Source organism: Schistocerca serialis, chromosome 3 (assembly GCF_023864345.2).
Source record: "Schistocerca serialis cubense isolate TAMUIC-IGC-003099 chromosome 3, iqSchSeri2.2, whole genome shotgun sequence".
Taxonomy (NCBI): domain Eukaryota; kingdom Metazoa; phylum Arthropoda; class Insecta; order Orthoptera; family Acrididae; genus Schistocerca; species Schistocerca serialis.
The window spans coordinates 882,464,638-882,482,612 of record NC_064640.1 but is presented as its reverse complement, the minus strand read 5'-3'; the positions used below and the strand labels follow the sequence as shown (position 1 = coordinate 882,482,612).

Sequence of the window (17,975 nt, the reverse complement as noted above, 5' to 3'; positions counted from 1 at the left end):
AGCCGTATACACTGATCTTGTACACTCTGCACTGCAAACTCTAGAAATTATTGTCAGTGCAAAACATGCTGAATTGAGTTTTTTTGGATATGTGTGTGACATGGTCTTTCCAGCTCAAGTGCCGATCAGTGTACACGCTCAAAAATTTTGCAGACCAGACCTTCTCTATTTCATGGTCACTCAATGATAAATGGTGATCACCCTTGTCATTTACTTTCCGTACTGTATGTAATTTGTTTTATTTAAATTGAGTGTTAACTTATTAGCGTAAAACCACTGTTGCACACTCTTCAGAACCTTTTCACCTGTAGTGAATAAGGACTTGCTGCCATCACTTATAATTGTGCTTGTATCATCTGTAAATAACATAATTTTGATGATCTGTTTGGCCTTTCAATGTCATTTATATAGAGTAGGAATAATAGGGGGCCAAGAACACTACCCTGAGGGACACATACTGCCACTTTCGTAGCATCAGATACCCACTTTAATTTTTGCTTATTCTGAGATGAGGTGAGTTCCACAACCTGAGTTTTATCTTGGCGGTAGGATTCAAACCATTTCCTCCCAATTCCTCTGATGCCTATTGCCTCCAGTTTGTCAAGGAGAATTTGATGATCTGCTGTATCGAAGGCCTTGGAAAGATCTAGGTTGATTCCTACCACACGTTTGTTATTGTCTAAATTTCTAATTATTTCTTCCGTATAGGCCTGTATGGCTGTTTCTGTGCTGTGACCTGTACAAAAACCATGTTGATTACAATTTAGAAGACTGAAGGTGTAAAGGTAGCTTATGAGTCTAATTTTTGTCAGTTTTTCAAAAATATTTGATAAAGATGGAAGGAGGGATATAGGTCTATGGTTTTCTATCTTATGTATATCCCCATTTTTGAATAATGGTTTAACCTTAGAAATTTTCAGCCTTTGGACCTTCATTGAATGATAAATTGGCAATAGGTACCAGTGGTTCCAAGATTTGTGAGGTGACTTTTCTTTATTGTTGTCACTGGCACTTTGTACAGTCCTGCAGACATTTTGGGTTTCATACTGTTAATTACTTTCAATATTTCATATTTATTAGTGGGACTTATTATCATGCTACTGACTACTTTTGGTGCTGTTGTTTTCTCTTCTTTGGTAAAGCTTTTGCTTAATTTATCAGATACACTTAGAAAGTAATTGTTAATGTAATTGGGCAAGACTTCCTTCTATATTTCAATGTTATCACTAGATTTAAGTACAATATCCTGGTCTTTAGAGCTTTTTGCTAGATGAACTACCCTTCTATATACTTTTTAGTAGTTACTAGCATGTTTTTTGAAATTAGGGTCAGTATTAGATTTCATTTCAGAGTTTAGTCTTTTCGTAGTCTTGGAAGAGTTTTTAATGCCAGATGTGACCCAAGAATTTGTGTGTCTATGGCTAGATTAGTTAAAATTAACTCATCTTTTTGGGAAGCACATTTCAAAATTTGTCATTAAAAGAGAGGAGAAAACACTGTATGCAGCATCTGTATCATTTTGTGACAATACTTCTGCCCAAGATTCGTTAGTCAGCGTTATACCAAACTAGTTGCAGTTTTCAGGAGAGAAAATTCCCTTATACCTATGATGTACTGTTTTTGTATGTATTGGAACTGTGAGCACTTTAATAATAAGTGTGTTATGATCAGATATTTCTAGGTCAATATTCAAAACTTTTGTATCTGGGCTTTCTATATTTGAAAATATGTTATCTATAAGACTTTTTGAAGCGTTTGTTACCCTTGTAAGACTGTTTATATTAGGTTTAAACTGTGTAGAATATTGAGGAATTTAATTTTAAATGAACTATCTACCAACATATTGACATTAAAGTCCCCACATAACAATTATTGATGAGAAGTCATCATGTAAGATGCTCAGCAGTTCTTCAATCTTTAAAAAAAAAAAAAAAAAAAAAATCTGGGTCACCACATAGTGATCATATACACTGACATGACTGTTATTTTGCTATTTTTTTTACATTCATTTGCACTGCTGTTGCCTCAATGTTTTTCTATGATCAGGAGTTCAGCTTCAGGCCTGTTTTTCACTTTAATATCTGATTTTACATAAATGCAGACAACCCCATTCTTGTCTTCTTTCCTAGAAAAATGACTAACCAAGGTATATGGGGAAATATTAATGTTTTCTAATTCATAATTTTTGCACAAATGCTCTTGAATACAAATACAATCAACACAATAATCACTGGCCTCAATCTCGAGATCTAGAATTTTATTTTTGAGACACTGTATATTAAGGCTAAGTAATTTTAAGCTGTTGCAACTCGGTTAAGAGGAACTCTTACTTGTATTGTCTGGTGTCAACGGTTTCTTCATGTTGAGGCTGGGTACCAAAAATCCTATGCTGGAATTCCTGTTGTATCTGATGACTCGCTGGACGTAAGCACATTTCTTGCTAATGATGTTGCTGTATAGTCTGTAGCTGCTTCTGATACTGTTGGAGCTGTTGTGGAGGCTTCATTTGCTTCAGCTACTTTTGTGGCAAGTGAAGATTCTACTGCTTGATCTGTTGCCAGTGAATCAGTTTCATTTTCATGTTGGAAAATTTCAGTTGCTGTGATGGGTGGTGGTAGTGGTATGGTATGGCAATTCTTGTCTTCAACGGCTAACACTGCATCAAGTGTTTCTCGACTAATGAATGCTTTTCCAAGATTATTTCTGTGTAGCCCAAGCCTGGTAAAATGACTTCATTCTGAAGATGGTACATTCACATATGTGGCACTTGGGAAGCTTCAGCATATTTTTTTCAAATTTTCTATTAGTAACAGCGATTTCTTTGTTGATACAAGATTTTCCCATCAGGTAATGTCTTTTTGGTATACTTGAAACATAGTTCACATTTGTAAGTTTCTGTAGTGTGCTTCGTAGCACTCTTGTGGCAAGTTTACTCTCATTCCTATAAACGTCATTAGCACCCCCGATTATTAAACAGTTTCTTCCAGGCTCCAAAAAATGTTCACAGTTTTTAGAATTTCACTCAAGGGAGCACCTGGTTTTGTTATTCCACTAATCTTAAACATAGTTTGCATGTTACACATGATACCAGCTAAGCCCTTTCCATGACTGTCTGAGAGCATGTAAATATCTTTGTTCTCCCTACATGCGGTTGTCATGTTCTCATGATATGTATGTTCCCTGCTAATTATAGTACAGGTATTTCCTTGCTTGTTATTACAAGACTTCGTACTTGACTGGTTTTTAATCTCTGCATACAGTCTCTGATATACAGATACAAAGATTTACAATTCAGTCAGTCTCAGTACAATGAATATTCTGTAGGTGATGAGCCCTGACCGCTATGAAAGTTTATAAAAGTTTATAAATGTTATGAAATGGCATATACATAAAATGGGGCTCCGTGCATTGATATTTGAAATTGAGTAGATCCATTGTTGGAGCTCTGGAGAAGGGGATGCTTGCATATCATTGGCAGTGGTGTAAGCATTTGTAGCAGTGCCCTTGTGCCATGGTGGCAGCTGTAGGAAATGCAGCAGCGTGATTGGTGGTCCACGTTGCCATCTACTTCTGTAGTAAAATGCTCAAATGGAAAAACATGCTTCCATGCAAACAACAGTGACAATGAACTCCTTAACAGCAATGACATGTATGAGGGGGTACCCAAAAACAAACCAGAAGTATTTTTTAAAAGCCTGCATATTTTAAAATTGTTTCGAAAGCAACCTTATCCCCTTCAAAATACTCTCTATTACAACTAATACATTTGTCCCACCGGTGCTTCCACCGTTCGAAACATTTTTTGTAGTCACCTTTAGAAGTGGCTGGCAGCTCCTCCCTAATTTTATTGCTTGACTTCTTCAATGTTGTCAAATTGGTGTGCTTTCATGCTCCTTTTCACGTGTGGAGATAAGACAAAGTTGCACAGAGTCAGGTCAGGTGAGTAAGGTGTGTGGGGCAGCGGAACCATGCCATTTCTTCTTTCAGGCCCAAAAAAGATTTATGCAAGTGGCAACTGAAGAAAATTTCACAAGTAAGGGGTTCTAAAAAAGTGTTTTATTGGATGACCAGTTTTGACAGAGCTATGCTGTCATCAGCTCTTATGCTTTTTGAGTTTTGACAACTTATTGTCCCCCTCAGTGTTAGGAGTTGCTTCACATTGTATATGTACATCTCACTAACATGAAGATCACTACACACACTGTCAAAAGTGCTCATCCAGTAAAATACTTTTTTAGTAATTTGGCATATAAAGTTTTCTTAAATTGCCATATATTGCAGATTGCCCCCAGACTGACTGTGTCGGGAATATATATTTATGAGAGTTTTGCATGGCATACAGGAAGTCTGATAACATTAGCAAGTAGCAAAAGAGTGACGAGTATCACTTGCACGAATTGGAGAAGAACCTGGAAAGAGTCAAAAAAGAATGTGATAAATTGAATCTAGACACCAATGTGATTGTTTGGATGCATGATTTATAAGCAGCACTTCCTGCACCTAAAGGGGACATCTCAGTTTTCTATTACAAAAGTAAACTGTCTATTAAATCTGACAACATTTGACTAAAAAATGAAATGAGGAACTTGGTTCATGTGGTATGAGGGAGGTAGAAGCAAGGCAGCCATTGAAATTGCCATGTGTGTACAAATTAAACTATAGTTATGGTTGTGATTTGCAAAGAAGACAAGTACAAAATTACATGTAACAAAGTAATTGATTTTTATTTAGGTACTTCATTGCTGAAAAAGTATAAAAAGCTACAACTCGTAACCAGGTTCTGATAGCTAAGAGCACTTCAATAACTCCAATTCATTATGATTAACAAAAATAGTTTTAAAAACATATAAAACAGACATTGATTTAACACTAACATTTCGATGCAGCAAAACAGGTAACATTGGGCTACTTTTAAACAGTACTTTTTTCCTCAATGCAGGTGAATACCGTGTGGGAATCAAGTTTAATGATCAGCATATACCAGATTCACCTTACAAGCTGTTCATCTCTCCAGCTATGGGAGATGCCCATAAGCTTGAAGTTTTCCAGTTCCCCTCATCCGGTGTGCAGGCTGATAAACCCACTGCGTTCCTTGTCAGGAAGAACGGAGCTAAAGGAGAATTAGATGCTAAGGTAAAACTTATACTTCTTACTGAAAATTTTGAGTAAATTGTTATTGGTAGTTAACCCACATTCTGCAGATCTGAGAATGTGTGATGACCTATGTAGGTAAATGTCAAATATTTTGTTTGAAATAAAAGGAAATTATGCATCTGATTTGTCAAATGATAGCAAGTCTACCACTGAATATGTTATTGAAGCTTTATCCTATCAAAACTAATCTTTGTAATTCTTAAATTGTGTGTACCATTGGAAGTCGAGAATGTCAGTTTCTTTCTTCTGCGAGTCTTTAACCTGATTGTTGAAATTTCCCCCAGACATGTATTTGACATCTTGAAATGTGTAGCTGTACCTTTTGTTAATAATAATAATAATAATAATAATAATAATAATAATAATAATAATAATAATAATAATAATAATACTGTTTGCCATTACTCAAGGTGTCAAAACTTTGTTCCTCTACAAGAGACACCTTTCAAGTTTACAAACAGTGCTATCAAGTTGAGACATTATTACTGTTTTTAAAATTTATCTTTCATCATTGTTTAAACAATGGGATGTAAGAAGTAGACTAAGTAGTTTATTTATGGTGAGTGTTTAAAGAAATAGTGTTGTGGAAAAATGGAAATTACGTATGAAGATTTCTGTCTGATGAGAACATTGAATCCAATTGCTCTGCTCAGCTGTTGGTAATCAGTCAGAGAAGAAAGGACTGTTTACAATGGTTTTACTGGATTTGGTGATGGTGGTGGTTCTGATGACTTTCATGAAGGTCAGTCAAAATTGGTTATTAAAAAACCTCAGTGCTGTGCACAACAAAATATAATTGGAAAGCATCAGCATGAAACTTAGCATGAGCTCGGAACATCCTTAAGCATATTAAAGACTGCAGTACATTCAATTTTGCCTGGACATTCAGTTACGTACATTTGTGGCAGTAGAATCTTTCTGCAGTCAGCTTCAAAAGGCTGTTTCTCTAAATTCTCTCAACTCTGTTTCTCAAAAAGAACATAATATCCCCTCCATAATTCTTGCATGTTTATCGACCCTGCCTGTACCAAATCTAGCAGCGTGCCTCTGAATTCCTTTCATGTCTTCCTTTAACACAGTCTGGTGGAAACCCAAATACTTGAGCAGTAGTCCAGACTAGATTGCACTAGGGTTCTAGACATTGTCTCTCTTACAGATGAAACACACTTTTCTAAAATTTTCCCAATAAACCAAAGGTGACCACTTGCCTTCCCTGCTACAATACTTACATGCTCATTCCATTTCATATCCCTTCCATTCATTACACCACCTAAAAATTTTGTCCAAGTCATCTTGTGTTCTCATACAGTCACTAAATGACACCTTTCCACAACCCACAGCATCATCAGCAAACAGCTGCAGATTTCTATCCATCAGATCATTTACGTGTATAGAGAACAAGAATGGGCCTGTGACAATTCCCTACATTGCTCCTGAAGATAACCTTGTCTCTGATGAACATTCACCATTGACAACAATGTACTGCGTTCTATTACTTAAAAAATCTTCGAGCTGCTTACCCACTTACTGAAAAACGCCATGAGGAGTTCAGGTAGCACCTATACCTTGTCTTCTGTGATTTCAAAAAGGCCTTTGACAGAGTGCCACACTCTGGCAAAAAATTGCAACTTGGACACTACTGTATGGTGATGATGTGGCACTGGCTTCTGAAGGTAAAATTGACTTGCAGTGTCAAGACAAAGCCTGAAATGACTGCTTTTCAGAAATAGGTCTGTGCCTCGACATAAGGAAAATACAGTATCTCACCACAGATCTAAATGACTTTGATGCCATCAGAATGTGTTGTCAACATCCCTATAACAAGGACTTCTAAGTACCTAGGTTTCACAGTTGCTGCTGATGGAAATCTCAATGTGGAAATCTATAAACATATCTGAACAGCACTTGGCACAAATGTCATTCTGTAACTGGTGTACTCAGTTTCAGATAGGCTAATGGAAAAAGTATACCAATCTGTAATCCATTCTCTTGCACTGTTTGGTGCTGAATGTCGGCCTTCAACAAAATAAAGAAGTGGAACAACAACTTGTTGTTGTGGAAATAAAGGCACTCACATGGGCACCTGGATTAGCACTGCATGATCATGTCACAGATGATTAAGTTTGTCAGTCATATGGAGTTGTACCAATAGTAGGCAAGATGAGAGAAGCATAGGCATGTTCTATTAGAAGACACAACAGTGACAGACTGGTTTTAGTTGGAAAGTAAATTGTAAATAGCCTGTAGGACAGCCTAGAAAGTGCTGACTTTGATAACCTACACAGAGGTCTCAAGATCTAAGGTCTGCATCCTGATTAGGCACAAGATTGGATGAAATGGCAACAGGGAACCAAAACAGCACATGCCACCAATATGTGGCACAAACACTAAGGAAGAAGAAGAATAGGAGGAGGAGGAGGGAGAAGAAGGTGGTTTAGCTATGAAAGAGTTCTGTCCCTAATGGATTCTGCACAATTAGTCCAAAGCTCAAAAACAGGCTTGTTAGTTGGTGTAAGGAAATACTAAAGCAATATGCAAAAGAGGAAATGAAAAATCTGTATACAACAATGTAACAAGAGAAAAACTGTAGATATATTTGCACAAGCCAGAAACTAAGCTCCAGCCAATGCTTTGAATGTTTAGAATGAAACAAAGCCAACTAAAGTCGTTGGCTCAGAAAGCACTTTCAAGAAAACTGCATATTCCTGAAATTACACTGGACATGTCACATTCATTGCTTTAGAAAACCAAAAAACAGTTAATATTGAATTGTGTAAAACAATTTGTTTCACACAAGTCATCAGTGAAAGGGAAACCAACTAAATACATCGCATCATTCTTTCCAAAGTAACTTGACCTGTTTCACAATCTGTCAAACTGTTGATTATTTGGTGGAGAAAAACACGAAAATAATATTTCATTACCCATATTAACTTAATTTATCTACTAGTGACTTCTTTTCAGTCCCTTGTGCCAAACAAAAAATATGTGGAGTGTAATTTAAATCACCTCATGAAGCCATTGAATCTTTCCAAAACCATATTTTTGAGGCACCAACATTAGAGTTGAAAAAATGTGTCCAGGATTGGTTCTACCACATGAAAAAGTGTATAAATTTGAAAGGTGAACATTTTGACAAACAGTAAAAAGATTTGTGCCAAACGATATTTTCCTTCATTGCTTTTGTCATAACTCTAAAGGTGGCCATGGTAGTGTTGCGATGGATCTCTGTAGTGCTGTGATTCGTGACCTAATGTGCAATAAAGTCAACTATTAATGGGCTCCCAAAGAACATAATGAATTCTCTTGGATGTACAGCATATTTTGCTCTCAGCATGCTGTCCTAGCTATCTGGGACTCAAAATGATGGGACAAGCTAAAGTTCGGAATGAAAGTACAAAATAAACTTCTCCATGGTATCACTGAAGGTGAGGCTAGGTTGCAGGCTATGATGTGTAGTGTACCTCTGAGCTATTTAGGTGGAAAGGAAGGAAACTGTCACCTGTATTTTACACTTCTGCAAACTCAGAAGCAACTTATGAAGGAACAAATTGTTTAATGTGAGTCAGGCCATCTTGACAAATTAAAATTAATTTTTCTTTGGAAACCAACTGAATGATGCTTTCATTTTGGAGTGATGTTTTAACAAGTTTCTAACCTGACATTTTCTGATGGAAATAATACATAAGGAACTTGTCAGTATATCACTTCAAAATGAACAATATGGCTAATTTTGTGAGAAGAAACCATCAGATTACTTACATCTTTTGTACTGTCAAAACTAAAATATTATTTCCACAAATTACAAAATACTCAGATACATTCCTAGCACAAACAGTATTACTAACAAAGCCTCAGACACTGTGGAAACAAGTAATTACTCACCACATTGTACAAGCTCCTCTACTCCCAGTGGGGCAGACTGATTACAAGCAAAAATTTTAATAGACTTTTGACACTTTCTGTTCTATGTGTGCTAAATAATTTTTGTTGTACTGCTGTTATCACTTTTAAGTGTTGAAGAGAGAAAAGCTTTAATGTGTTTTACCTATACATGTAGAAAAATAGTAGTAAGGAAACAGAGCAGCTCTATAAGAGACTATTTTATTTATTTATTTATGTATTTATTTTATTATTTTATTGTGAATTTTTTCCAAACCAATAGCACTTTCACTGGCAGCCATATTTTAGTAATATTATCTTTGCACAATATCATCTAATGTACAAACTTCACAACTAGAACCAAAATGTGATGGAGATTAAACTTTTTTGCTATGGTAGAACACAACAGAAAAGATTTACACCATTTTGATAAGGGAGTACAATATGACCAGCATGGAATCTTAAGTTTTATCACAACAAAAATGTAATTGGGTTACATCACCCTAATAATTAGTAAAGAAGTGTAATGTGTTACATTAGCTTTCCACTTATCTAACTCTTTGTTAAAAATTCAGTTAGTAAAATGAATATGATTGGTTAATAATTCGCCAGCCGGAGTGGCCGTGCGGTTCTAGGCGCTACAGTCTGGAACCGCGAGACCGCTACGGTTGCAGGTTCAATTGCTGCCTCGGGCATGGATGTGTGTGATGTCCTTAGGTTAGTTAGGTTTAAGTAGTTCTAAGTTCTAGGGGACTGATGACCTCAGAAGTTGAGTCCCATAGTGCTCAGAGCCATTTGAACCAAGCCAGTTAACAATTCATCAGTGTTTGTCATCAACTGAAAAATCCAAGTGAACTATGAAGTAGTACTCTTTAAGTGATCTAAAATAACAGCTAACACTAAAATCGGTGCTCGTTTTCATTAAAAGTTACTAGGTGACTGATTTTCACTTTTCTTTTTATAGATCGTGGCTCCCTCTGGTATTGAGGATGACTGCTTCATACAATCAATTGATTCAGAAACGTATTCTGTGCGTTTCATGGCCAGAGAGAATGGAATTCACAACATCCATTGCAAATTCAATGGTGTACATATCCCAGGATCCCCATTCCGCATAAAAGTTGGCAAGGAGGATGCAGACCCTGCAGCTGTACATGCTCATGGAAATGGGCTGGCAGAGATAAAAACAGGTATGTGTATAAAATATTTACAAAGTAATAAGTATCTTAATGTTTTGTTTAAAAAATTTCATTGTGTCAGCTGTACTTCTCACCCATTCTCCAAGAATATATACAATTTATACAAGCAGTTTAGTGAATTATTGATGTGTGGACTATAGAAATTGACATGGGCAGCAATATTCTGAATGGAGAAGGTGTAAACTATGGGAGAGTAAAGTTTCGTACAAACATTTTGTGGAATATGAAGGAACATCCGGTATAGTGGTTGAAGTAAAAAAAAGGATAGTAAAAACAGAGCAAATAAGTACAGAAATAATTGAACAAATCTAGAAAATTGAAGCACATATAAATGGATAGTCTTCTATGAACCTAAAGATGCAAACATAATAAATATAAGAAAGCTAACTGTCATTAAACTGAAGATTGTTTAAATAGTGCAATAGTGCTCTACTAGCAATAAATATGTGACTTGTGGTGTGGGTTTGTCTTAATCCTACCTGAAACGTGGCTTGCCCAGTCAGCTGTTGGTGAAACCATAGTTTAACAATGAATTTTTGGTGGTGGTGGTGGTGGTGGTATTTAGGACGTCCAGAATCATGATCTTCAGCACCTAGCAATGAATCAGACCTACAGTGCAATAATTTTTAATCACATACACAAAGCACTGTTGGATTTGAAATTCATGAAATGTTCCAGAAAAAGTCTTGGAACAAATGAGAGATTGAACACTGAACTTTTCAATATGCAATGGACCATCAAGCCACATCTAATGAAAACATTAAAATAACACCCTCAAAAAATGGCAAATGCCATGTGGCACCTACATGTTGTAGCTCTCCCTCAAATTACACCCATATTATTATTGGATGGCTAGAAATACCTCAGATAAGCACAATAAAGTAAAGTATTGATATTAATAAGTGTCAAAGTATAAAATAGAATATCACCAAGACAATGAAAGAGAAGATGCACAAGAAGAGCTTTTGTGAGAACACTTCACTGACAGACCTTCTACATCCTTGGAAGACAGCATACGATTCAACTCAATAAATTTATTCATGTAACACTGAGCTGAAATATAGCCAGTGAGTAGTTTGAAACTTTTGCAATAGCAATACTATTAAAGGTTTCTCCTTTCCATTCCTTTGCAGAATGATAAAAAGAGGTAGTGTAAGGAGTGTTGTGTGACAAATGTTGTGGCATTCAAGTAGTTAATTTATTGCATAGAAGACGAGAAATGAAAAAGCTCTTATTTTTTAATTTAGTCGCTAAAATTAAAGTTCTTGCATTATATCTAACAATGTTCACTTTCTGTGCTTCACCATTGAATATCATTTCCAGGCCAGAAGACTGATTTCTTAGTTGATACGTGCAATGCAGGAGCTGGCACATTGGCAGTAACTATTGATGGGCCTTCAAAAGTATCAATGGACTGCACAGAAGTAGAAGAAGGCTACAAAGTTCGTTACACACCACTGGTTCCAGGCGACTATTATATTAGTATTAAGTACAATGGGTACCATATTGTTGGATCACCATTTAAAGTTTTGTGCACAGGTAAATAGTAGTGTAAAATTAAGAAATTTAATGTTATTAAAATTATTGTCTCAGATCAAGGCTATTCTAGAACCCATGGCTGCATAGTGAATATAAGTACATAAAACTGCAATCAGCTACTTTTGAAACATTAATTTATTCCCATAAACTAGGTTTCATACCTATTCAAGCTCATCTTCAGATGGGACACACAGAAGTTACATGTTTATTTCCATATTGTGAAGTGGCAGTAATGGCAGCTTTGTAGTTGGTATCCATCTGGTAGCTTCCATTGTGGCCACAGAGAGCCCATTTTATAAATATAAATTTATACCAATTATCATAATAAAATTGGAAGAATGGTTTTCTGAGAAGGAAATATGCTGTACTGTTGCAAAGATATGAAGAAAGAATGAGAAGGCATTGTAAAACAGAAACTTGAGTTTAGTTCATCCAAATACCCAGATGTTGTAGACTTTGCAACAAATAAATGCGATCTAAAAACTAAAGACACAACTCATATAGCCATTGATGTAAATAGTTCCTTGTGTATACTGACTTTTCTTGAATGATCACCGACACAGTTTCACGAAAAAAAAGGTGAAATATTGAACATTATTTGTCCCAACAGTTTTCTAGATCAGTGACTGAAAGAAGTCGCTGTGTTCTGTAATGTGTTCAGGAGATGTTTCTGTGGATTAATGACTTTTCTTGCAAGGTACAATGTGACTACCGTAAGTATAAAGTTATGTTCATAATTTGTTTTCCTTTTTATAGTAGTATCTTATTAGCACCATTATCAGATAGAATGTTGTGCCCCTGTTGTTCCATTATATGCACCTTTTTGCCTTATTTGTGCATCTAATTTTCAGCAGTTAAAATACCACACTAGTAGTGGCATAGAGCCTTAAAAATATAATTCCTAACCCATCCACAAATGGTTTCTCATTAAAAATCTGTAAATGTACACTTTTGAGTCAGCATAAGAAAATCTTCTTCCAGTTTCTTTGGGAACTTTGTTTCCATAAAATGACATAATTTATGAGCATCAATGCATCATCAAATACCTTTTGCAACAACCTATAGATTAGTCTGCATACCACCAATTTAGAATACCAAAATGATAAATTCTTCACTAGGAGTTCTGGAGAAATGTAAGACTTTGCAAGGCTATCCTGACCCTACAACTTAACTTAGAAGAGAGTTTAAAGAAAGGCAAATCTATATTTATAGCATTTGTAGATTTAGGGACATCTTTTACAATGTTTAATCGATTACACTGTATGAAATTCTGAAAGCAGCAGGGGAGGGTTACCTACAACTTGCCCAGAAACGAGACTAATTATGAATTGAAGGACTGGGAAGGGAAACAGGGTTGTAGACTATACCCATTCTGTACATTGAGCAGACTGTGAGGAAATTTGTGAAAATAGTTGCTACAAATATTTTTGTCATCATTTTCATATCTAAATATCTGCCTGCCTGTTTTATTACCCCAGTTGAGCATTTTTCCCCTTGACTTAAAAAGTTTTCATTTTGGTACAGGAGAGGATTTGGCTGAAAGAGGAGCACAAGAAACATCATCTGTTGTTGTAGAAACAGTGCAGAAAGTATCGAAGAGCAAACACACTGGACCCGTCCTGCCACTATTCAAGTCTGATGCTTCGAAAGTAACAAGCAAAGGAATGGGTCTGAAGAAAGCATACCTACAAAAACAGAACATGTTTACTGTACATGCTGGAGAAGCAGGTGAGAGTTTTGATTTGAAAATAACTGCATTAATTGTAATGCAGTTTCTTGTACAATATGAAGTCTAATTATAAGTTATCTACATTTCCACATGAAATAAAAAACAAGGAGAGTATAATTATATCAGGTGTCCCTCTAAAAACTCATCAGGTGCATTTCCTCCAATGTTTCAGCAGATATTTGCAATTTCATTTCTACAATGCATAACTGGAAATGGCCCAAACAAATACTGCTCATCACATCTTTCATGTGATGCCCAATGTTGATGGAAGTCTGTTGTCTGTTTCCCAATACAAACAGAATGATTTTTAAAGCAGAATTTTACATGTCCACAAGATAGCCATCCCAAATGAGTCTAGTGCTTTTTTTTTTTTAATTAACAATGACAGTAGAACACACATAATAACCAGAATTCTGGCAGTGACTGAACAGCACTGCTGCATGATGGTTAGCAGTTAGCATGGGCCAGACTAGCGCACAAGTCGCTGTTGGAGTTTTTTACTCTCTCTGTTAATACACTTCTATAAAACAAATACTTCACTAGACTAATTTGGGACAACTTCATCAAATAGGCATGTAAACTTCTTTTAAAATCATTTTGTTTGCAACAAGGAAACAATGAAAGACTTTGTCACCACAGAGCATCACTAAAAGTTGTTATGAGCAGTATTTGTTTTGGCCGACTCTGGCTAAGTATCGCAATTCAAATATCTTCTAAAACACTAGAGAAACTGCACCTGATTACTCTTAGAAAACCGAGGGAGGTGGCACAGTGGTAGTACACTGGACTCTCATTCGGGAGGACGACAGTTCAATCCCACCTCCAGCCATCCTGATTTAGGTTTTCCGTGATTTCCCTAAATCACTCCAGGCAAATGCTGTGATGGTTCCTTTCAAAGGGCACGGCCGACTTCCTTGCCCGTCTTTCCCTAATCCGATGAGACCAATGACCTTGCTGTTTGGTCTCTTCCTCCAAAACAACCCAAATCTTAGAAAGGACGCCTTTTATAGGAGAGAAAGGAAAAAGTATTCCGTTACATAATCAGTAAATCAGAAATTATTAGTATTTGGAATATTTTTTGACTTAGACAGTGCTTTTATTGTGAGGTGTCCTAATCCCTACAACAGTATTTTAAATATTGTGGAGTAGTAGATGCAGCAGTTTCGTGCTTATCACCTTACCTGCATGACAGAAAGTTGATCACATAACAGTAGGGACATGAAACATGAAGTAGGCATGGGATATGGGTACCACAGGTTTATGTTTGGTGTTCTTTGTTTCTTCTAAGACACATACATGATCTACTTATAGTAACAGAAAGTGATAGATGTATAGGAGTACTAGGAAACAATACCTATCTCCTTACTGGAAAGCCACCTAATGAATTACTTTACTAGACCTGTTTCTCAGTACCCATATTCATTAAAGCACTTTGTCGTTACCCATAATTCTCTTTTCTCAAAGAATAGTGCAGAGAATGAACATAATATTAGGGCCAAAACAAATTTCTATAAATGAACAGAAACGGGTCGAGTATGTGGGTACACACATGTTCAACAATGTTTCTGAACTAGGTAAATGTCTTATGGGTGATATGGTGAAGTCTTAGTATGAATTAAAGAACTTTCTTTTTGGCTCCTACTCCTACTACTACTCCTACTCTTACTACTACTATATTGACTTCTTTCCACACCCTCAGACACCACTGCATTGAATCCGTGAAATAATGTGAAATTAACATGTTTCAATAAGCTGTTTATTTTTATATGTACAATTTTGTAATTCATTAAATTGTAATATCCACAGGTAACAATATTCTGTACGTTGGTGTTTATGGCCCCAAAAGCCCGTGTGAAGAAGTATTCATTAAACATCTTGGAAGGAATAACTACCAGGTGAATTATGTTGTTCGAGAACGAGGGGAATATATTGTAATTGTGAAATGGGGAGATGACCACATCCCAGGCTCTCCCTTCAAAGTGGATGTGTGATTTGTGAAATCCTCTTGAAAGACACAGTTTCTCACCAGTTGGTGCTTCATCATAGCAAATCAGTAATCTCAGTAATTGGAAAGAACTGGAAAACAAGTTTTGACAATCTAAATCTATCCAGAAACCCAAATGGATAATTTTATAGATCTCTTGAGTGCATGCAAATTGAGGGAGCAAAATATTTGTGAACTATGGTGCCATACTGCCTGCTTTCAAGGAAAAAGACAAAATGAATAGTGTAGTTAGATACCAAATGTAAATTTTAAATTAATATGTTGTAGGTAGCCTTTTTCTTTACCGTAATATGTGTGTACTTCAGGAGTGTGATGGGACATCAGTCAGAGGTAATTATATTTCAAAATTTGATTTACTGAATCATTCCATTTGTAATCACCTAGACCTCATAATCTTCTACCTTTGTATATGCCTGGCCAAAAGCTCTCCATTTGGGTTTCTGTAAAGAATCAATGCATTCTGAAAAAAGTGAAAGTGTGCCTTAGAAAAAAATGTATTTCAGTTTTGATTACATTTGTCTGGATCCAGTTTGAATGTCATGATGTGTCTAAATTTGTATCACCCATTTTACGTGTCAGCACCATCATAATTCTAATTTATTTTCCCATGCATTATTGTTATTGTACTACCTGTTTCATGAAGACACTGTAACTTTTAATGGATATTTTACTTGAAATTTCTGTAAATATCCATTTGATTCATTACAGTACAATAAAACTGAATGTGCCTTATTGTAGCTTGTAAGTAAATGACAAAACCAGTACAGCAACTCGTGCAGAATTTTTATAGATCAAAAAATCTTTGATTACATTTCCATATAATGTATTCCTCTCCAGGAAATAAACTGTACATATATCCAATTTCTTGTTTCACTTTCCTTTTTAATCCCATAATAGTAATTTCCTATGATATTAAACTTAATAGAAAACTGACACACACATCACTATTACATTCAAGAATAACAATGGAAGAAAAATTGCTCTAAATAAGAAAATACGAACAGTTTAATGAATTATTGATGTTGATTATATAGTTATATTCTGAACATATGTTAAAGAGGAATAACTACATGTAAAATAAAAAATCTGATTCAGGTATCTAAGTCAACAGATTTTAATTTTTTATTATATGTGTTTGATCAATGTTATAAGTAATTTTCACTGATATATCAGTCATTAAACAAACTAGGGACAACAATTGCAAATTTTGATGGCAGTGATTGTACAAACAATTATCTATGGTTGATATCAGCTATTGATAGGATGGCAGACATAACATGTATTGCTGCTAGTTAGGTTTGCGACATTCTGCACTGAAGTGATTGCTATGCTTGGCTGCAAAATGTTGTTTGCGATGATCTCAAAAGAGGTTACTAAGAATGACTTTACTTGACACAATCATAACATATGCTAGAACATCAATCATTTTTGCCATTTATTGGATATTCTGTCTTAACTACCTAATTTTTTACTTTTTTATTCACTCTCTATGTACAAACATTTTTATATCCCCAGCATTAGAAATATTAAAAAAACAGGTAGATCATATTTTGCCTAACACAGTACTTCACTGTGCATATAGGTAGAGTGCAGTAGTGAGTTCGATGGGATCCCGTGTATCTCTTCTTAAAAATTTCTTATGTTCTGACTATAGCAAAGTTGAAAAGGATATAGAATAAAAAATAAAAATTGGGCAATCAAGACAGAATACTTAATGAATTTATTTAGTAATCACACTGAAATTACTTTTATAAATGGTCTACAAATTATAAAATAATATTTGGCAAGTTGTTTTGGAGTGTAATCTCATTTACACAAAATAATAATTGCAATCAGAGGTTGAAAAAAATATGTTTAATGATGTGAACACAAATTTAATGAACAAAAAAGTAAAATTTTACACTACAGCAATTGTGCATATTGATCCTTTAGACTAGCTGAGAGCTAAAGCTATGGCCGTGCGGTTCCAGGCGCTACAGTCTGGAACCGCGAGACCACTACTGTCGCAGGTTCGAATCCTGCCTCAGGCATGGATGTGTGGGTTGACCTTAGGTAAGTTAGGTTTAAGTAGTTCTAACTTCTAGGGGACTGATGACCTCAGAAGTTGAGTCCCATAGTGCTCAGAGCCATTTGAACCAGCGAAAGCTACAGCTGCACTACTGTCTAATGAAGAATGTAACACCACTGGAAACAGATGAAATATCAACCACAAATGACTTTCAGTGCTCTTAATAACTTACTGTGGTCTTACACCAATAACGTAACACCACTGTGTCAATACACAATTTATTAAACAAAATAGTATGACCACCATTTTTAATGGCAGGTTGTCCAACTTTGGAGCCCACTTCAGTAGTGATTGTGCTTGGATTCTGGATATGACAAGTTCTTGATAGCTTTTTGTATGTGGCACCAGGTGTTTACATGCAGGTCAACCAATTCCTATAGGTTATGGCCTGGTGGGTTG

At 35.7% G+C, this 17,975-nt stretch overlaps 1 protein-coding gene across 4 annotated transcripts in view; it reads left to right on the top strand.

The window, feature by feature from the left end:
- Positions 1-16,369, top strand: part of LOC126471109 (filamin-A) — a 531,904-nt gene extending 515,535 nt beyond the window's left edge. For all 4 annotated transcript variants that reach the window (XM_050099189.1, XM_050099187.1, XM_050099188.1 and 1 more), the window contains 5 exons: positions 4,940-5,133; positions 10,001-10,226; positions 11,559-11,774; positions 13,299-13,502; positions 15,310-16,369. In XM_050099189.1, the coding sequence (XP_049955146.1) occupies positions 4,940-5,133; positions 10,001-10,226; positions 11,559-11,774; positions 13,299-13,502; positions 15,310-15,494 (1,025 nt within the window). In that variant the 3' untranslated portion in view covers positions 15,495-16,369. The remainder of the gene's footprint in view (positions 1-4,939; positions 5,134-10,000; positions 10,227-11,558; positions 11,775-13,298; positions 13,503-15,309) is intronic.
- Positions 16,370-17,975: the final 1,606 nt, after the last annotated feature.